This window comes from Girardinichthys multiradiatus, chromosome 13, assembly GCF_021462225.1.
Source record: "Girardinichthys multiradiatus isolate DD_20200921_A chromosome 13, DD_fGirMul_XY1, whole genome shotgun sequence".
NCBI lineage: Eukaryota > Metazoa > Chordata > Actinopteri > Cyprinodontiformes > Goodeidae > Girardinichthys > Girardinichthys multiradiatus.
Window position 1 is genome coordinate 43,475,956 of NC_061806.1, and position 20,957 is coordinate 43,496,912.

Genomic DNA, 20,957 nt, shown 5'->3' on the forward strand with positions numbered 1-20,957 from the left:
AGACTTTGTGCTAATGGAGTCAGCAGTCTCCATCCTCTGTGTGTAGTCTAGGTTATTTTAAATGCTGTCGTGGAGAAGAAGAGGAAACCTACTCAGTCCCACTCAACCTGCATAGAGAGCCTCTGACCTGGAGACTCATGGAGGAGTGGGACCACTTCCAGGAACATCACTGAAGATGTGTCCAGATGAACACAGATCAGCAGTTATAACTTCTAATCACTCATAATGTCCATTGTTCTGCACTTCCTAAAACGGAGTTTTGACAAAAATTCAGAATGAAAGACTCACCTTCACCGCCTCCACCTTCCAGTGACTCTTTGGTACGTCTCCCAGCCTTCCAATCAAATAGTCAAGTTAAAGAATAGGAGAAAATATAAGATAAATCTATATTCAATTATTCCAACACTACTCCTGGCTTCCTCGCTCCCTGGCCGCCAATCCACCACCAGTGTCGGATCAGGGGGGAAGACATATTTAAATCTAAGCTTTACAAATGATCATCTTAGCTCATGTCATTCTCAGCATTCATGTCTTCCTCCCAGGTCCGAGCGCCAAAGAAATAACCATGTGATTTCTCGTCATTAAAACTTTTCTAATTGCCATCCCTCTCTTTGTGAGTCTTTTCAGACTGAAATACTGTAACTCAAAATGTTTTCGAGGAAAGTAATAAATAAAAATTAAATGTGGATCAACTTCAGAAAATGCATCAGAGATGGCTGATTTTCCCCTCAGTGAGTTCTGCTGATCAGTCTTTAGACTTCAGACAGCTGATGCAGATTTGACCTGAACATCCCAGAAACCCAGATTACATCTTGTTATTTCAGCTCATGTTACACAGGCGCCGCAATCTGAGTTGTCCAACCCTTCGGGATCAACATAATTAAAAACGATTCATCGCTTACAACCTGTTTCTCCAGGTATTCCCATTCCCGTCCCCTGGACACACTTAGCCGAGACCGCCTCCAGCGGCTCTGTCACACTGACTCTGATGAAAGTGGTGACGTGGAAACCTGGAGATGAGATTGTCGTTGCCTCCACCGGCCACAGGTACGAGCTCTGTGATTTATCAGATGCTGTCAGGTCAAACCCTTAGAACTCACAGAGGATCTAAGTTTCAGAGAATGACTGCCAGCATGAGGTCTGGGGTGCAGCAGCAGGTTGAAATCTTTTGTTTTCCAGGAATAGTCAGAGTGAAAACGAGGTGAGAACAATCGCTGCGGTTTCAGCTAACGGAAAAACTCTCACCGTGACCAAGCCGCTGATGTACACTCACCTGGGGTTGTCCGTCACGTTGCCTGATGGCACTGTGTTTGAGGGCCGAGCGGAGGTGGGTCTCCTCACCAGGAACATCGTGGTCCGAGGCTCCCAAAACCTAGAATGGAGTGACGAGATAGAAGCGTGTCCTGACGGCTTCAACACAGGTGCTGGACTTGCTGGATGACGCAGAACTCTGCAGAATCACATGACCTAAAAATGGTTTTCTGTTCAAATATTTCCTTGCATAAGGTTGTTTTATAATTTATAATTTTATTATTAACAGTAAAAGTAGAATTTCTTTGCATGTGAATTTGACATCTTGTTGTGTTTTCTGGGTCTAATGTCATCTTTTCTGGGTGCTGCAGGCGAATTTGCAACACAGACGTGTTTCCAAGGTCGGTTTGGAGAAGAAATTGGCAGCGATCAGTTTGGTGGTTGCATCATGTTCCACGCTCCCAGGCCAGGAGAGAACCTCGCTATGGGCAGACTGGAATATGTTGAGGTAAAATGTTTGAAAGGTTTTCCAGATCTTCTAATCCATATCTAAAATACACGCTGATCTTGGAGAGCATCAACTCTTCTGCACTTGTGGGACAGATCTTCCACGCTGGTCAGGCCTTCAGGCTGGGACGGTATCCCATCCACTGGCATCTGATGGGAAATATCAACTACAAATCGTACGTCAGAGGCTGCGCCATCCACCAGACATTCAACAGGGCCGTAACCATCCACAACACCCACCAGCTGCTGGTGGAGCACAACGTCATCTACGACATCATGGGCGGAGCCTTCTTCATCGAGGACGGCATTGAGACGGAGAACATCCTGCAGTACAACCTGGCTGTGTTTGTCAAGCAAAGCACCAGCCTCCTGAATGATGACGTCACTCCTGCTGCCTACTGGGTCACCAATCCCAACAACATCATCCGACACAATGCCGCAGCAGGAGGAACGCACTTCGGTTTCTGGTACCGCATGCACGATAACCCTGACGGACCGTCGTACAACCCCAACATCTGCCAGAAGAGGGTTCCCCTCGGTGAGTTCTTCAACAACACAGTGCACTCTCAGGGATGGTTCGGTCTCTGGATCTTCCAGGAATTTTTCCCCATGAAGGACGGAGGCTGCACTTCCGGAACCCCAAAACCTGCCGTCTTCCAGTCCCTGACCACCTGGAACTGTGAGAAAGGCGCTGAGTGGGTCAACGTGGGCGCTGTGCAGTTCAACAAATTCATCATGGTGAACAATGAGAAGGCCGGCATTGAAGCCAAGCGCATCTTCAGATGGGCTGTGAGCAGCTTCGGAGAGGACAGAGGGGCCACAGTGTCAAACAGCACCATCGTGGGCCACATGGACGAGCTGGGACTTGGGAGCAACTACTGCACGCGCCGTGGCGTCATCACGCCTTTTGATGACGGTATGAGTGTCCTCAACACACAGTTCGTTAACTTTGACCGCAGCAACTGCACAGCCATTGGAGTCACATCCATCGACGGGACGTGTACGGATCGCTGCGGTGGCTGGGCTGTCAGGTTCAGTGGGATCCAGTACAGGAACTCCCCCAACAAGGCTGGATTCAGGTGGGAGCACGAAGTCCAGCTGGTGGACACTGACGGCTCCCTCACAGGTAAACACAGTTCAGGCACTGAGCAGAACTCCTGATCCAATCATCAGTTGTTCCTGTTCTCTTTCAAGGCAACCAGACCTTTGTGTAGATTATTAAAGTGGTTCAGATGTTCCAAGTTCTCAGCAAACAGAACTGAAAAAGCAGCCAAAGTCCAAACAAAAGCTTTACAAGTGGTCGTGTGAAACCCAGGAGAACCTTTTAAGATTACAATTATGACAGTAAACCAAACTGAAAGAAGTCCGTGATTATCTCAACATTATTATTATAACAACAATAATCCATTGGATGTTTTAACCTTGTGTGTGCAGGAAATATTAACCATAAAGTGGTGCCGATGAGTAGCTTGCTGGACCCGGCTCACTGTTTCCCCGGTGCAGAGTGGAGTGTCGGTTTCCCAGGAGCAGTGTGCGACCACACCGTCAGCTTTCATCGCTTGGCTTTCAATAATCCCTCTCCGACCTCTCTGAACGCCAAAGATGTCATCCTAACCAACTCATATGGTACCGACACTCTCACTGTCCTGCAGAAACAGCAACACCTGCCTTTTTAATCCATTAGTGCCATCTGCTGGTGATAAGTGGTGATTGCAGTAGTTCCGATAACAACTGTTGTTTTGAACCCAGGGAGCAGCGTGGTTCCCTACCTGAAGAAGAGGTTGACCCATAAGTTTGGTTGGATGGCCCTGCTGCCGTCTGGACAGACATACAACTGGTACTTCAACAACGCCGACCAGATCACCAACATCACCTACGACGCCAAGTTCTACGGCTTTAAGGTAAAAAACGATCAGAGGAGGTGACAGACCCGCATGCTCACTCTGTTTTATTTCCTCATTTTGCAGTCGGATCAGTACGTCATCATCAAACACAACTTCACCCAGAGTCCTGACAGCTTCCACATCATCGATGGCAGGAACGGCTCATCCACGACGCTGAGCTTCAGCGCCAACAACAACGGAGACTGGTTCTTCAACAAGACCATCAAAGACCTCTTCTACCTCAGTAAGACACTCTCTCTCTTTCATCTTTATGACCTTCTGACCTCTGGGCCACAGATGCTACATGACAACTTTGATCCCTTTACCCATTTTCAGCAGACTATGAAAAATTGTTCAGATTTGCTGGTTATTTCTAAATTATACATTTTTCAGTCAGTCATCTGGAATAAAACAAAACTGACGTAAAAAAGGCGAAGTTACTTTCCTCCAATGAAATCTGAAGTAAGTAATTAATAAATTGGCGTTTCCATGGTTACCGAACAATGTGCAGCGAGGGGAGTCCATCCTGCCTGCGCTCTGTGGGCCCACCGACATTTATTGTCAAGTTATTTATCCAGGAGTCTCCTTAGTGAGGGAGACCAGACCGGGGGTCACATTGGGTCAGAACAACTGACAGCGAAACAGTGATTTCTATCCTGCTTACATGCAGGATAGAAATCACCGGAAGGACTCAAGCATAACAGATCAAAAGGTCCTTTGAAGGGTTTTGATTCACCCAGGGGGCTAAAATGATGGAGCTGAACCATGAGGAAGGTTCTTCATTGATGCATGGACCTGAATGTTGTGAGCTCCCTGAGGTGAGAACAGATTCTTAGGAAGGTAGCAGAGAAATACGAGGATGGTCTTAAAGCTGAATAAGATCTGTTTAAACGTTGCACCTGATGTGAGCTGCACAGTTACTGGAGAAAAGCTGAGGAGGACAAGTACTCCAGAAACGAAGCTCTGAGCCACCTTGTTGTACCGATGGAGATGGCTGCCGCATTTTTATTGGTTTAGAAGTGAAACCGTCAGATGCATAACAAAATATTGAAAATTCACATGAATACTGATTGTTTTTTCTCATAAGGAAAATAAATAAATTTGACACATTTTTTCCCTGTCCTATTGAGGCAAGGGGACCTGAAAAATGTTCTTCCTCTAAACGGGAGCTCAGGCTGAGAACATGAGGGAACCACGGGAATAACCACAGCTCTGATTTCAGGGCCAGTGACTGGCTGAACTGGGTTTGTTGGGTAACAATGTCATTGACTGCAGTGGAACAAACTGCTGATGTCATGAGATACTAATACTGACGTTTGGACCGAACCTCGGTTCGGTTGGTTTTCATCACAAGTTCCCCAGAACCGGTTCAGAGCCCTGTGCAGGTATCACTCAGCGGACTCTTCAGCCTCTTCAAGGCAAACAACTTGCAGTATTTCCGCCACCTGCTGGTTTTAAAGCATTACTACAACCAGATTCGGCTGAAACCAAGACGGTCATAAATTATTCGTGTTTTCATGCTGGGGAAAAAAATCATACTGAGAACAGAACGTCTCTGAATTGGATTCTTTTGGTTTCATAAACTGTTAAAATATCCGAAATATTTTTCTTTATTAAAATTCCCGTACTATAAAGCATGTAATACAGATTTCCCAAACTTTAGAACCGTTCCTTTGTCTTCACTGAAGTCCTTCAAATCACAACTGTGCATTTTAAATGATTTCCTAAATGACAGAATAGAATAGAAATATCCCTGATTGGCCCAGTGGTGATGTTCAGGTTCACCAGCAGCTAAGTGAGAGGTAAATGGAAGCAGATTCACAGGTAAAATATTAAAACTAAGAATGAGAGACTGTACCGGAAGGGCGAATTTACAACCCTTGAAAATAAAAACTCAGCTCAGTTATTAAAAACAGCTTCCTCATATTAAAAGAAATGTTTGAGCCATTTTTATTTTAATCTGACTGGCTGCTGTTCAGCAACCCTCCTGCAGAGAAGAAAGCAGCCAGAACCGCTTCATAGCAGAGGAATTGATCTGCAGCACTGAAACAGAACCTTGATCCGGAGCTAGTGGCGGCTGTTTGTGCCCGTTAAATATCACTGTGTTAAACGTGATGTTCTGGTTCTGCAGTTTCTGGGAAGACGAGCGAGCGCAGGCGCCGTGACAGCGTCGACCGATCCATGAAAGACGTCGTGGCGAACTTCGCCGTCTACAGCTGCTTCTTCAACCAGTGCATCCCTCCAGCTCCAGCCACGCCCCCTCCCATACCCAGCCGCCGACCCAACGACTTTATGTAGGTCCAGCTCGACCTTCGGTCCAAGCCCGTTAACAAGAGTCTGACTGAACTGGTTCTGCTTTGGCCTTTTAATGCAACATGCTTGCGTACTTTCCGCAGTCTGTGGTCCGACACCTCATTCTGGAAAGGTTCTGCTGACAACAAGTTCACGGTGCCAGCAGATGGCGCTGATGTTGTCATCCCTTCAGGTAAAATACCATCCAGAGAGCCTGGCCTGGGGGCTGGAGGTAGCTTTATATCTTTGATTAGATTTAGTAAATTAATAAAGTTTCAGCTCTACATTTTGTTGCATGATGAACAGATTAAAAAAGTTTAAAAATATTAATATTTCCTGTAAAAGCGAAGCGAGCTTCTGTGGAAAGATTTAGTAAATGAATCACAGAGAACTGTACCTTTCCACAGGGAAGTGGATGGTTCTGGACAGCAACACTCCTTCCCTCAACAAGCTGATGGTCAACGGGGTCCTCGAGGTTCCCAGCACCTTGAACAGCACCCTGGTGATAGATGCCGTTTACATCTCTATTCAGGTCAGCCCAGCGGATCCGGACTTTCTCTAGGATTTACGTCTGTGTAACTCACTGCTGAGGAAAACTACACTGGTTTCCTCCCAAGCAGCCAGACTCCTGACTTCTCCCATTTCCTGTCGCTGACTTAACTTTTCAGACCTTCAGGAAGCCTGGAGATCTGAAGATCAGGAGCACCTTCAGAGGTTTCAGGAAACTCTGGCTGCTTGAATGTGGATTATAAAGAAATGAAAGATGTTTCAAGCATTTTGTGCAAAACTAAAAGGTGTTTGGCTGTTCCAGGGTGGCAGGCTGATCGCAGGATGGGAAAACGAACCATTCCAAGGAGAGCTGCAGATCCGACTGAGAGGGAACCACAACACTCCTGACTGGCTACTGCCGAACGGACCCAACCAGGGATCCAAGGTCCTGGGTGAGAAACTGGGCTACGCTGCACAACATAGAAATGGAGTAAAGATGTTTAACCAGGCCGGTTTCTGTTAGAGCAGAACTCTAGATGTTCTAACACCAGAAAGTAATTTTAGATGTCAAGTTTTTATCTGACTGCAAAGTTGTGGTACATCACAGACTCTGCTGGACAGATTCTGCCTCTTCTATCCATTTAAAACCCAACACACTGCTGTGTGAATAGTCCAGTTATCTGTAAGATTTAATCTTAATTAAATGTGTGTCAGAAACTGTCCATTCAGGAGGATCAGCTGTTAGTTTGGTATAAAAACATCTGCTTCACTGTGAGCCAACAGCAGATCTTCTTCAGCAGTTTCCTTTAATGAAAGCATGTTTGCACTGTGGCCTCATCCTTGGTTCTGTGGTTGTTCTGCAGGTGTGTTTGGTACTATGGAGCTCTACGGACAGCCTCCACACATTTACCACACCAAGCTCGCCGCTACCGCTGCAGCTGGGTCCAGCACGCTGGTTCTGAAGCGTCCAGTTGACTGGAAGGTCTGTGTGCTTCAGGCGAACTCTGAGTGTTTAATTCAACAAACTGGAGCGTCGTCTCTTGTTTTGTGCTGCGACTAATGGAGGGCTTTAATGCTTTTATTAATTCTGCGTATTTCATCTTATTTGTTGGACTTTTGGAAAAATCAAAACAAAAAATATGTTATATTAGGTATAAAGATAAATCTTTATACCTAAGATAAAGAATACTTTATTGATCTTACAATGGAGAAACTGCCCTCTGCATTTAACCCGTCCCATAGGGAGCAGTGGGCGGCCACTGTGCGGTGCCCAGGGAGCATTCTGGGTCTACTGCTTGGGGGCCCAGAGAGGCAGGCTGTGGGATTCCAACCAGGATACCTGTGGCCTCTCCAGGACGCAAAGCCCTGCTCTCTAACCTTAGGCCAGTGGTTAATAGTTTGGCAATCCTTTCCATCAGAACCATCATTCAGACTTTAAATGGATCACAGAAAGCTGGACTATTTCTGACTCAGTTCTCATTATGATCCTTTTTACAGTTTTGTTTTTTTTAATTCACAGTTTAACTTTGAGTTGTTTTTCTGATTTTCCCACAGAATGCTCAGCTTAGAAAGTGCTGATGGTTCTGACCTGGTGAAATATTCTTCTGAATTTAAACTCCTTAATGGTCACAGCACAGTTAAAGTACATGTGGAGACGTAAAATCTTATAGTTTTCACACAGTTAGATTGAGACTTACTATAGCAACCAGAGACAGCCTCTAGGACTACATTACCCCGTAGATTTTTGCATCATTTCAAAGTGCCAGCAGGTTCTAGGAACCTTTAAATGTCTTGTACTGTCCAGTCACTGCTGTTCTCTTGTCTACATGCGTGTCTGGGATGGTTGGTGTGCAGGTTGGAGACCAGGTTGCCATCTCCACGTCCAGCTACAGCGCCTCAGAGACAGAGAAACATCGGATCTCTGCTGTGTCGTCTGACGGCCTCATCCTGACACTGAACCAGCCTTTGGCCCACACTCACATCGGTCAGTTAGATCTTCAGAGACACAGAGCAGGACTTTTAATCTGCTAAATAACTTTGTCAACGTCTGTGAAATATCTCTGATTAAACCTGTTTAGGCTCTACCCTATTATTAGAATTATAAGTTGTCACAGCAGAAGAAGAATATCTGAGATTTACTCCTTTGCTCCTCAGGTGGACCCAGGAAACGCTGGTTCCCAGCAGGTCTTAATAAACTTCCTACCATGTTTAGCTCAAGCATTTTCTGTTTCCGTGGTTCTTCCAGGTGGAACCCACTCAGTGTCAGGAATGTCCTTCTCCTACACTCTGGCAGCTGATGTTGGTCTCCTGAGCAGGAACATCAAGATCATCGGCGAGGAGTATCCAGCCATGATGACAGAGTCTTTCGGGGCCCGGGTGTTGGTCGGAACATTCTCCAGCGAGGGAGTCAACTATAAAGGTACACGAACTGTCTTCATGGATTAAAGTGTTTCCTTCATGTCTGAGGTTCATGTATGTTGCTGTGAAACTGCTGCAACCTTCTAGCATCGATTTTATGCAGACAGCAGACTCAGAGAGAGGATTATTTCTACAGATAAAACTAAACAGGACATTCCTTTATTGCATGGAGTTCAGTGTTCTTATTGTTTGGTGTGATTTACAACAGCTTAATATGGAGGTAAAGACAAACTGAGGCCACAGATTTAAATGACAAGTAGAACAGAAAACTGGACATCATAAAATGCTCCTTTAAGCTCTTTGTTTTCCAGTTCTACAGTTTAAGGTGGAAACGTTCTCTAAAGATGTTTTTAAAATGCTGAAACTATGAACCGTAGTTTCGAGCAGGTTTCAGTTGTTGAGCTGGTTGCAGTTTGGAGTGTGCTTCACTAGATGTCGCTGAATGACCAACTTTCACTCAGTCTGTAGAGACTGGATTTATGGAAATAAAATGAGGATCGGAGCAGGTTGGTCTTCAGTATGCGGGTCAGAACAACATCAGTAGAAATCCATAATACAGCCTGAACTTCCCTGGAACTTACAGAATACATTCCTGGGAATTACAGATGGTTTTCCTACATACAATACTCTGGAATTTACAGATTAAATGTTAAATGGACTGACTTTACATTGAGCTTTCCTGGTCAAACTGACCTCTGAGAACTCTCTACTCTGGAGCCACATTTCCTAGTCACTCTCAAAAGCACACATTCATACAGCCATACGCAGAGCGGTGGGCAACTTGAGCTTAATTCTGTGTTGCTGCCAAAGAGTTTGTAGAAACTATCTGAATGATATGGAGAAAACGTGGACAGCTTTCACTCACAGTTTTATTTTAGACAGGTTGGGTTCTCCTGTCGAGCTAAAGCTGCTTCTCTCAGACTCTCCTCTCTTGATCATCTTTCTCCCAAAGGTAGAGCTCAGATCAGGAACGTGGAGTTCTTCCACTCCGGTCAGGAAGGCTGGACCGACTATTACGACCCCCGGTACTCTGTGGCTTTCCTCAACCTGGGAGAGGTACGGCAACACTCACAATCACTTCTTCACATAGAAATGTAAAAATGCCGGAACCAGTTGCTGTTTGGATCATTCTGAGGTGAACTCAGAAGGGGAAAAGACACGAGTCCTGATTAAATTGTTGTCCACTTGATGTTTCTACAAACCTTACTAAGCAGATCTATGATGCATAATGGACTCCTGAACCATTGAAAGTTCTTGATCCAGCTCTGTTCTCTCTACATTTTCCTTGGTGTGATTTAGATTTGTTTGTAAATGTTTAAAATAGTCCTGAACAGTAGTCTTCCAAACTTTCACATGATCTTTCAGAGTTTTTCTTTGGACTTTGGCTACTTTATTTTTGGCAGTTCAGGAGATGAAAAGTTGCCGACGGTGAAGGCAGAATCTGAGCTCAAACTGCTTTATTTAAAAGGTTTCAGGGAACGACTCGTACATCCAGGGATGTGCCTTCCATGATGGCTTCTCTCCAGCCATCGGAGTCTTTGGGACCGCAGGTCTGAACATCGACGATAACATCGTCCATCACACAGTCGGAGAAGGTAATTCATGCAGCCCACTGGAGGAAGAGCTCCCGGCCTTCCAGATTTTCCTGAAGGTTGATGGCATTCCGTGTGTGTAGGTATCCGGATTTGGGGCGATAAGATCACGCTGAGGAGGAACCTGGTGATGATGTCACTGTGGCCTGGATCATATCAGGACAGAGAGGAACCCTTCAACTTCGAGTGGAACGCAGCCATTGAGGTTCTTCTTAAACAAACCATTGGCTGCTGGGATTTTCAAAAAGCTTTCCAGCATTCCCAGTCTGTTTCCTGTTATTCAGGTGAACGAGGGGACCAACGTGGTGCTACAGCATAACATTGTGGCGGGTTATGAGAGGGTGGCATATCGCATCGACGGAGAACCATGCCCAGGTAACGAACACCTGTACTGAACATCCCGAACCGGAATGTTTCCTCTCGGAGCAGGAGAACAGACGGAACATCTCGTCTGCTCCTGCAGGTTTGCTGAACTCTAACGAGGCCTGGATCCAGAACGAGGCTCACGGCGGCCTGTACGGAGTTTACCTCAACAAGGACGGTTTGGCGGGCTGCAGCTTCATCCGAGGATTCTTTGTCTGGAAAAGTTTCGACTTTGCCATCTACCTCCAGGTTTGGAAAATTCGAGCAGGCAATTTATAGTTTCTTCATTGGAAATTTCAGCCACCTGTAGTTTTATGCTGATGCTTTTATTTCAGACAGTTAATCATCCATCTGCTGTTCACACAGGAAAACCGGTTATTCATCTTTCATCCGTCGGAACGTTTTACTGTTTTATTTAATATAATTAACCTACAAGTTTTACTCATGAGAAACATTCAGTTTAATAAAAGTCGATGATTCATTTCTGCTCTTTATTGTTTCAGCTGTTTTTAGAGATAAAAATATTAACACAGAAAATAAAAGAGCAGGAAGCTGCAAAATATTTCTGTCAGAATTACAATCCGGATCCCATTCTCCTCCTCTTCCCTCAGGTCATCATGAATGTGGTCATTTCCAACGTGACGCTGGTGGATAATGGGATGGGCATCATGCCTCTCATTTATGCCCCGCCTTCTGTGTTACATGCATATGCAGACAAATCTGTGCATGTTCAGGTGAGCAGGTCCATGATGGCTGAGTGGCGTCTGTAGCGGTTCAGGTTGGAGATGTTTTTCTTTTTATTCCCACATTTTGTCTTTTCTCAGAATTCCCTGATTGTTGGCAGCAGCCCAGACTTTAACTGCTCGGACACTTTGAGCTCAGACGACTTCAACGTTGGCACCACGTCTTCACACCGAGCGCCCAGACCTCCACAAGGTGATGCGCCAGCGAGCAAAGATCTGACAAGCTGATGGAAGCTCAAATTCTTGTTATGATTCATATAAAGTGAAGATGCACTGATCCCCGTTTTAACCGACCGATACTGATTTCTGCCTCTCGTCCAAAGGACTGTAGCATCTTCAGACTTATTTGGGTGAACTTTGTTTAAACAGTTAAAGGTAACAAACATACAGGAGAAAATATTCTGCAGGTTCTCTGAAGATGTTCTGGAATCCAGCAGAAAATGAAGGAATTAAAGGGGTTGGACAATGAAAGTGAAACACCTGGTTTTAGACCACTATTGTAAATATGAATCTGAGAATATTATTTAATATTAATATTTTATCAAATAATATTTGGGTCTGTTAAGGATTGTCCTGTGAATACCAGCCCAGTAAGACGATGGTTTTAGGACAAAATAGAAAGGTGTGAGACGAGCTCTGACATTATTTAACAGCATAAACTCTGCACATATATGGAATAAATTCACACAATTTCTTAAAATACAAGAATTTATTAACAAAAATAAGTAAATAAGTCAACTCAAAGTCAAACATATTTCAATCAATAAACTCTTTACTTTGCTAAAACAATCCAACTAAACTACCAAGCAGAATTAAAGAATAATGAAGACTAATGGACTATGTACAATATAAACAAGTTGATTAAAGATGATTGATAATTATGACCAAAAAGAGTGATGCAACATTACCATGCAATGTTTATGTTTGAGAACCAAGGATTATCTTGAAGAATCTGGAAATGAAGTTAATTTAGTCTTGGAACCAACTTAGGAAATAATCAGCAAACATTAGACAACCATTCACAATGCAAGATCAGATAAAATATTATTTTAATAAAATAATGTTTTAAATAATGATCTGCTGAATAAAACCAACCTTCTGGATGAATAATTCTCAACGGTGTCTCATTGGCTGCCTTTATTTATTAAAATAATATTTGAAGAAATATTATTGAGTATTTTGGAAAAGAGCCAAATCTTTCTGGAGAAATGGAGCTTAATGGTGTTTACTTAGTTATCAACTTTAGTAAATGATGTTCAGGGACTATTATTTACTAGCTTGAAAACTAACAACCTTTCTGTTGACTAGCCTTAATGCTAGCACACGTGTTCTTACCGGCTGGCCGTTGGGCTAACAAAGAAGCTAGCTAAAGTGCTAAGCTAGAAGATAGCTTAGCGCCAGAATCAACACATACCTTTAAAATACCAGGTTAATAAAAGGGTTAAAATGCATAAGCGCTGACGGCGCGTTATGAGCAATGTTCTGGTTAAAACCACCCTTTAAATAAAGTTTATCTTAACTTTAAAACATACAAAGAACACGGAACCGGAGCGTGCCGTAGCTAGCCTACTAGCACTAAAGGTAGCCAGGTTCCACAAAACAAACTTCATAGAATGTAAACGTTCAGATTATTTCATCCTAACTGTTAATCTGCCCAAAACCCAACCTCTGAACCTGTTGAGGGAATGTTGTCCAAGGGCGAAGTTTGAAGAAGATATCCGTCGTGAACAAAGAGTTAGCTTCCCGCTAACTTCTTCAGTTTCTCCCGATCAGAAGGTGACCAGCTGTTCGGTACCGTAACACGGTGGTGGTGCGGGCCATAGTCCGTCCTTGCAGCTCGGCTTGTAGAAACAGCTTCTCCACCAGGATCTCTCCTCGATACAGTTTTGCTTCTGTGGGGCCTCGAAGAGAAAATGTAAGCAACTCTTACACCTTAATTTCCCCGTTCATGAATGAAAATACCGGATACACAGACAGTATTTCATTCTACTTAACTTTGCATATGATCGATGATCGGTCCTTGGATCCAGTTGAATTTATGTCTTTTTACCACCAAAGAGACATCAGCGCGCTTTCCTCTCCTATCCGGTTCCTCTGGAAGGCCGCATGGAAGAGAAAGACTTGTGGAAAGGTGGGGCTTTTATTTGGGTAATGGCGCCACAGGAAGTCCACAGTTACCCCATTTCCTGGCTGTGCTGGAAGAAGGTTAATGCACTTTATTTTGAAAAGTTCCAGGAAAGTATGTACTGGAGTTTTAGTGTTGAAACCCATGGCTGTGGTCCCAACACCACAATAATTTATTAGTATGGTGTAGGGCCTCCTTTTGCAGCCAATACAGCATCAATTCGTCTTGGGAATGACATATACAAGTCCTGCACAGTGGTCAGAGGGATTTTAAGCCATTCTTCTTGCAGGATAGTGGCCAGGTCACTACGTGATACTGGTGGAGGAAAACGTTTCCTGACTCGCTCCTCCAAAACACCCCAAAGTGGCTCAATAATATTTAGATCTGGTGACTGTGCAGGCCATGGGAGATGTTCAACTTCACCGAACATCCCTTTCAGACAGCTTCCTCTTGCGTCCACAGTTAATCCTGTTGGATGTGGTTCTTCCTTCTTGGTGGTATGCTGACATTACCCTGGATACCGTGGCTCTTGATACATCACAAAGACTTGCTGTCTTGGTCACAGATGCGCCAGCAAGACGTGCACCAACAATTTGTCCTCTTTTGAACTCTGGTATGTCACCCATAATGTTGTGTGCATTTCAATATTTTGAGCAAAACTGTGCTCTTACCCTGCTAATTGAACCTTCACACTCTGCTCTTACTGGTGCAATGTGCAATCAATGAAGACTGGTTACCAGGCTGGTCCAATTTAGCCATGAAACCTCCCACACTAAAATGACAGGTGTTTCACTTTCATTGTCCAACACCTGTATAAGAGGATGCATATTTATGGATTATAACGTGTGTCCATAACCTCTGTCTGATTTTTACTAAACTGGTTCAGAGTTTTCAAACATCTGGATCTCAATCACGGCATTTGTAGAGCAATTCTGACTCTCCTTCAGGGAGTTAGCTTTCAGAAGAATCCAGAACCAGAATATTTTCTTTAGATAGTTCTGGAACTACATTCAGGATCATTTAGAGGCGGCACCATTTTACTAGGACAGAATTGCAGCGATCCTGTAGATTCACCTTACTCCTGTATCTGCTCAGGAGGTCGATCTGGAATCTGCTGGCCCACCTTTCAGTCTGGACACAACATGGCTCCTGGTAAACCTCATCACCTGAACATGAACTACAATGCCATCAAAGGCCTGATGGAGGTCACAGGTGGGTTCTTGCTTGTTTGATTTTTCCGTCTCATTTAAACCTCCTCCTCAGTCCTCGTTCTTTCGTTTCAGACACAACATTCGTTGGTTTCCGTGACGTCTGCTCCAAGGAGAAGAACTACATGTTCATCACCAACCTTCTGAACGAGGACCTGCAGCACCCCGTGCATGTTTCAGCCATCAAGATGGTGGACAGCACAGAGGACGCCCAAGTTTTCATTCATAGGCCTGATCTGGGGTGAGTTCTGCATGGCAGACAGAACCTGAAACCCAGTCTTCATGAAGATTAAACTTCTGGAGGAATGCTGGGAATGTTTTCTGGATTACAGATAAACTGTTAAAGAGAAATTTATGCTTTTGTTCCTCAGCAAGGTGAACCCTGCTGACTGTGTGGACATGGACTGTGATGCCAAGAAGAAGACCTTGTTGAATGACTTGGATGGATCGTTCCTGGGAGCTGTGGGGACTGTGGTGCCCCAGTCTGAGTACGAGTGGGGAGGAGATCCCAGGAGGGGGCTGGGAGACTATCGTATTCCCAAAGTCATGCTGACGTTCCTGAATGGCAGCCTGATCCCTGTGGAGCAGGTCGCACCTCGTAAAGGTAAACAGGATGAGAAGTGAGGACTTTAGCTTCACCTTTTAATCGGACAAAGTGTTCAGATGTTTTTTGTAAACAAACAGACAGAAGCTTCTACCTTTACTTTAACGTTCACGTATCAGAAGCTAACATTTCTACATCCTGCATTCAGGTGTGATCAGGAAAAACTGCACCTACATGAGCTCCTGGCAGAGCTACAAGTGCTTCAGCTTGAACTACAGGATGGTGGTGATCGAGAGCCTCGACTCGGACACGGAGACCCGTCGTCTGTCTCCTGTGGCTGTACTCGGAGAAGGCTTTGTGGATCTGATTAACGGTAAGGTTCTGATGTTTCTTCCCAGGTCAGGGCAGGTAGAGTGTATTTTCATCGTCTGTGTTTTTGGTGTGCAGGCCCTCAAGATCACGGCTGGTGTGCAGGATACACCTGCCAGCAGCGAGTGTCTCTGTTCCACAGCATCATGACCACCGGACACGCCTTCGACGTCTACTTCACCAGCGTCAGCCCACAGAAGCTCCGCCTCATGATGCTCAACTCCGACCCGTCTGAGGTCCGTGCAGTTCTGAACGTCCGGTTGTTTTGGCTGTGTGTTTGCTCAGTTCTGATCCGCTGTCTCCGTGTTTGACTCCTGCAGAGCGTCCTGGTGTCTGTGTTCTACTCCAACCCTCAGCGGCTGGACGTTTATGTGGAAAACAAGCTGATTGCTCCGACTAATGCTGTGTGGAACGATGACGGATCCGACTACATCCTGAAGGAGCCGGCATACAGAGGTACGCATCTCTCAGGTGTTTAATCTGAGGGACTGGATGAGTGAAGACATGAAGGTCGAGCAACTTTATTCATATACTGCAATTCATTCACAACGCTAAACTAAAGGCTTCATTTGACCCTCACCCAAATGAACCATAAAAGGCAAACTAGAAACAAATATATGGATAATAACTGATAAAACAGTCTCTGTCCTTTCCTGCAAAGCTGCTCCAAACAAAGTATTCACTGATTTAAAGGAGCCAACAGTTTCAGGTTTAATATCTCAGGTTTTTAGGGAGGCGGTACCAGAGCTGAGGAGAAACGAAATGTTCGGTTCCAGTTAAAATAATGTAGAAATACTAAAAACAAATACAGTAATGATATATATATAAAATTGGGTGTCATCAGGACATAGGTATTCAATAAAAGTTGCCCAAGAATGGAGCCTTGAGGAACCCCACATGTGATCGGTCAGATTTATAATTATTGAATGACACAAAGCATCAGAGATTCAGCAAAAACGGGGTCAACATAACACAGAATCATAGCGCAATATCAGCTTATCATTCAAGTTTGAACTCTGTTATCATAAAATTAGGTTTCTCTCTAAGCAGGTCCAGTCGCCACCACAAACCATTAGAACTAAAATTAGCTAAAAATCCTGCTGATCAACCGTTGATCCATATTATTCTTTTTTAAATGACTTGTGTCCAACAAGCCAGTTTAGCAAACCTTTCAGAACCCAAAAAATAATTTCTTTAATACATTTTCTCAGATTGCTGTTCCTTCTTTTTTAATGAACCAGAAACTGTTTCTCATCTTTTCCATATCCCATGTTATTAGTCGTGTTTGCATGGAATCATTTCTGATCCCATTTCAGGGGTTATTCAGCATCTTCATCTCCTGACTGGCTCCTCACTGGGCCTATAGGAGCTCCCATGTAGTGTCCAACCAGAATCTTGTCCTCTTTGAGGAAAAACTGTGGTAAAAATGTTTTCTCTCCCCAGATGAGTTTGTGCCTCTGATGAACGCCTCGATGGGAACCAACTACTTCGACCAGGACTACAAGATGCTCAAGGTTCTGTTGAGAGGCTCCACCCCAGTGGAGATCAGGACGTCTCCGCTTCTTGTCCTGGCCTTCAATATGCCGGCCCTCACTGAGAACGAGTTCTTTGGCGACACCTTGATACAGAACCTCGCTACGTTCCTCAAAGTTCCCCCCAACATGATCCGCATCACCAAGATCATCAGGGAGGACGGTGGCGCACCTCGCAGGAAGAGATCCACGGGCCTGACAGTGGAGGTGGAGATCAAGAAGCCTCCGGTTCAGCAGACCACCAACAGCACCACTGGTTAGTGTTGGAAAGAGGTGGGATTTTAGCATGTTCAAGATGTTCTCTGAGAAACGGAAATGATGATCTTTCCATTTCCAGCTGAAGAGGACTTTGCGCTGTTAAAGAGCATTGCTGATGATCTGGGTCAGGCAGCGGTTTCTGGGAACCTCAGTAAGTCCATCGGCTTCAACGTCTCCTCCATTGGTATCATCCCGCCTCCTCCTTCATCTTCGGACCCGAGCTGGAGCAAGGCGAGTCAGATCAGCGTCTGTAGATGACCACCAAACACAAGGCTCATCACTGAACGTCTCCACGTTTCACCTGCAGGTGGCAGCAGAGGAAGTGTCGAGAGAAGAACCAAAGATAAGTTATGTGTCGAGTGTGTCGCGCCTGCTGCTCATCGAGGATCCGATAGCCGGAAAGTTTGTAGGTTTGCTTCTCCAGCAGCCACGTCTGATGGCCGTGGACGACCAGGTAAGCTTTTGGCCTTAATGCGAAAATCAGCACCTCTGCTATCTCCTTCTTCTAACGGGTCCAGCTGTTCTGCCTTTACTGGATCCAGTGTGTGAAGCGGCTTCAGTTTTAAATAAAGAGTTTCATTAAAAATCAGCTTAAAGATGTCAGTTTATGTTTAATAAAGACAGTATAACATACTTACAGCAGATAAAAGGTCAATAGGTCAATGGTTACACAGGGGAAGGAGGACACAATTTGGCCTTTCAAGTTTTTATTTTTAACCAAAATTAGACCAAACATCTGAGCATTGTTGCAGCATTCATTCATTCACACAGTTTATTTGTAGTTAATAATTTTGTCTATTTATTTGCCTCTATTATTTCCTGGCAGAAACATTTTGATTTTAAACCAGAATGTCATAAAATTCATCAGAGAATATTTTAAACTAACGTCTCATGTTTCACAACACGGGTATGAGAGCGCCTTCTACTTTTGACCAGAATCATTTACTTATGCAAACAGAGAAACCAATAAAACCAGCTGTCAGTGAAACACTGCATGCTGAGACATGTCCTGTCCTGAAAATCTAGAGCAGAGTAAAAGGGAGACGGCGTCCATGAAACAGGACAAAAAGTCCCTCAGAGAAAACCTTCAAACCTCAGGAAGATCCATAAAGAGAAAATGTTGTAATTATCAAAAAATGAAAGGAGAACTAGACTAAAATAAAGCAGTTGATAATTATATAATAATTTTCTCTTATGGTCGATAAAATTACTGTAAAGTAAGAGTGAAGGTTGGAAAGCCTGAACTGAACAAGAGACCGGATTAACTGGGAGGGGAATGGGATTCCTTTCTCCCAGGATCAACAAGTCGGTTCCATCCAAACATCAGGGTGGAAGAGCTGAATATGACTAGGTTAACATCAGGAGACAATGAAGGTCCTGCTCTAAAACTCTCCAGGTTTAAGCTCAGAAGTGATGACACAGAGTCCCAATGCGGACAGTTGAGACAGACCAGAATCTTGGGTTCTGTTTGGATTCAGAAAAATATAAATGATCAGTAACTGATTGATGTTGAACTGACTGAGTTGAAGTTGAGTGGATTTAGAGCAGCAGGAGTAATGGAAGGTGGAGACTGGTGCAAAGAAAAAAATCAACACGTTGGATCATTAAATGTTTGGATGGTAGAACATAAAAATCCAAGAAATGAACTCGGAGAAGTTCTCCTCGGAGAAGAAAGAAAAACTGTGGTCATCAGGCCTGATAGAAAGGACTCTGACAGGAGGAGATGTGGAGCGAGAAGTTTACCAACATTTTCATAAAAGTTACGGAGCAGAACTTTAGATCTGATGCAGCTTATCGTTGGAATAAAATAAGACTCACCCTTTTTAAATAAGGCAACATCTGCCTGGGTCAGCTGCATCCAAACGTCTCTCTCTGAAGAAGACGGTTAGAAGTAAGCGTGTCGTGTGTCACAGCGTCACTGTGGACTTGTAGAAGATCATCAGTGAGTGGTGAAACCCTCTGAATGTTGGAGCAAACCCTGCAGCTTCATTGTTGATCCTGAGCTTTGGTAACATCTCTCTTCTGTGGTCACAGATGCCTCAGAAACAGTTTTTAATCCATCTATCTGGTACCTCCATGTGAGCTGAGATGGATTTCCTGATTTAGTTCAAGCTCCCAAGAGCATCCGGATGGATTCGGCAGAGATCTGGAGTTTATTCTGCCTGGTAACTGGGTCTGTGCTGCTGTTTCAGGGTAACTGTGTTTCTGTGGGTGTGACCACACTCACCGTGACAGCCAGCCTGAAGAATGCCAGCGGAGAACCAGTGGGTGGACTGGAAGGTAACACCACCATCCTGTTCAGCAGCTGCTGGGCCAACTTCAGCGATCTCTCCATCCTGAGCAGCGGTGAGTCTCCTCACGTTTAACAGGTCAATGCTCTGAGCACAGCATGCCTCTGAAACGACTCGTCTTTTCTCTGCAGGGGAGAACCTGACCATGGTCTTCACTCTGAAGGACTGGGGCGCCCAATCAAGATCCTTCTCCGTGATGAACATCCCCACCACAGACAGGCCGGCCACCACCGACGACGACAGCCTGTTCGGCTCCAGCACAGCGGTGTCTGCAGGCAGCCTGTGTCTGATCAGTATCATCTACGAGGCGGCCTGCTGCTTCACCAGCATCCCCTTCTGTTAGAGAGCCGTGACGGATACCTCAGCTCGTCTCCACTGAGACACATTTACTTTGGGTTCTTCTGGGTTTCATATGTTTGTGGTGGTCATATAACAGGTGTCAGATCAACTAAATAATAAGGGGTGAAAGTTCTGATCCAGCCCGTATTGGTTTAGTTCCAGGGATCCAGACTTTCCTGTGATCTCCTGAAGGGGTCTTGATCAACAGTTTTTCAGGCTTTTTCTAACGTTCTTTCATGATTGTTCTGTAGACAGATCCAGTCCTACCTGATCATTACAGAACTCAATATTTACCATTAAAATGAAGAAATTGGATAAAATACGAAATATCAAACTAGTGTATCTAACTGGTACAATGCTTCTGAAGGAAGAGATGAAGTTTTAAACTGTTGCACTTTCTAATTATTTCAGAATAAATTTACTTATGAAGAAAATTGTGGTTTTCATTGTATCATCTTTCTGCTGAAAAGACTGAGCTCCAGTTTTCCAGATCTTTAACGTCCACATGTTCTTCCTCTGTCCCTTTAAGTCGGTCGTTTCATATTTCAGCCACAGCTTTATTGGTTTGTAAATACTGACTGGGAAGCTATAGACACGTGCACGCTCACATACCTGTAAAGGTTTGGTGGATCAACGTTGCTGAGATGGTAGATCAGGTGACGGATCATGCTGAATCTTGAGATGTTGGACCAAGAACTCCTTAAAGAAACGGGTTCTCATAATTATTTCTATATTAATGGTAGCAGAGTTTTA

At 44.4% G+C, this 20,957-nt stretch overlaps 1 protein-coding gene across 1 annotated transcript in view; it reads left to right on the forward strand.

Moving 5' to 3' along the window:
* pkhd1l1.1 (PKHD1 like 1, tandem duplicate 1) overlaps positions 1 to 20,638 on the forward strand; it is a 57,737-nt gene extending 37,099 nt beyond the window's left edge. The window contains exons 44-75 of the mRNA XM_047382816.1: positions 918 to 1,047; positions 1,180 to 1,421; positions 1,623 to 1,759; positions 1,855 to 2,884; positions 3,193 to 3,384; positions 3,508 to 3,659; positions 3,726 to 3,885; positions 5,773 to 5,935; positions 6,038 to 6,126; positions 6,341 to 6,465; positions 6,745 to 6,874; positions 7,286 to 7,404; positions 8,277 to 8,406; positions 8,668 to 8,841; positions 9,793 to 9,896; positions 10,309 to 10,435; positions 10,516 to 10,637; positions 10,717 to 10,807; positions 10,896 to 11,044; positions 11,407 to 11,529; positions 11,620 to 11,731; positions 14,759 to 14,875; positions 14,947 to 15,112; positions 15,243 to 15,475; positions 15,624 to 15,788; positions 15,863 to 16,020; positions 16,105 to 16,240; positions 17,228 to 17,572; positions 17,654 to 17,805; positions 17,882 to 18,028; positions 19,767 to 19,920; positions 19,997 to 20,638. Coding sequence (XP_047238772.1) covers positions 918 to 1,047; positions 1,180 to 1,421; positions 1,623 to 1,759; positions 1,855 to 2,884; positions 3,193 to 3,384; positions 3,508 to 3,659; positions 3,726 to 3,885; positions 5,773 to 5,935; positions 6,038 to 6,126; positions 6,341 to 6,465; positions 6,745 to 6,874; positions 7,286 to 7,404; positions 8,277 to 8,406; positions 8,668 to 8,841; positions 9,793 to 9,896; positions 10,309 to 10,435; positions 10,516 to 10,637; positions 10,717 to 10,807; positions 10,896 to 11,044; positions 11,407 to 11,529; positions 11,620 to 11,731; positions 14,759 to 14,875; positions 14,947 to 15,112; positions 15,243 to 15,475; positions 15,624 to 15,788; positions 15,863 to 16,020; positions 16,105 to 16,240; positions 17,228 to 17,572; positions 17,654 to 17,805; positions 17,882 to 18,028; positions 19,767 to 19,920; positions 19,997 to 20,208 — 5,786 coding nt within the window. The 3' untranslated portion in view covers positions 20,209 to 20,638. The remainder of the gene's footprint in view (positions 1 to 917; positions 1,048 to 1,179; positions 1,422 to 1,622; positions 1,760 to 1,854; positions 2,885 to 3,192; positions 3,385 to 3,507; positions 3,660 to 3,725; positions 3,886 to 5,772; positions 5,936 to 6,037; positions 6,127 to 6,340; positions 6,466 to 6,744; positions 6,875 to 7,285; positions 7,405 to 8,276; positions 8,407 to 8,667; positions 8,842 to 9,792; positions 9,897 to 10,308; positions 10,436 to 10,515; positions 10,638 to 10,716; positions 10,808 to 10,895; positions 11,045 to 11,406; positions 11,530 to 11,619; positions 11,732 to 14,758; positions 14,876 to 14,946; positions 15,113 to 15,242; positions 15,476 to 15,623; positions 15,789 to 15,862; positions 16,021 to 16,104; positions 16,241 to 17,227; positions 17,573 to 17,653; positions 17,806 to 17,881; positions 18,029 to 19,766; positions 19,921 to 19,996) is intronic.
* Positions 20,639 to 20,957: the final 319 nt, after the last annotated feature.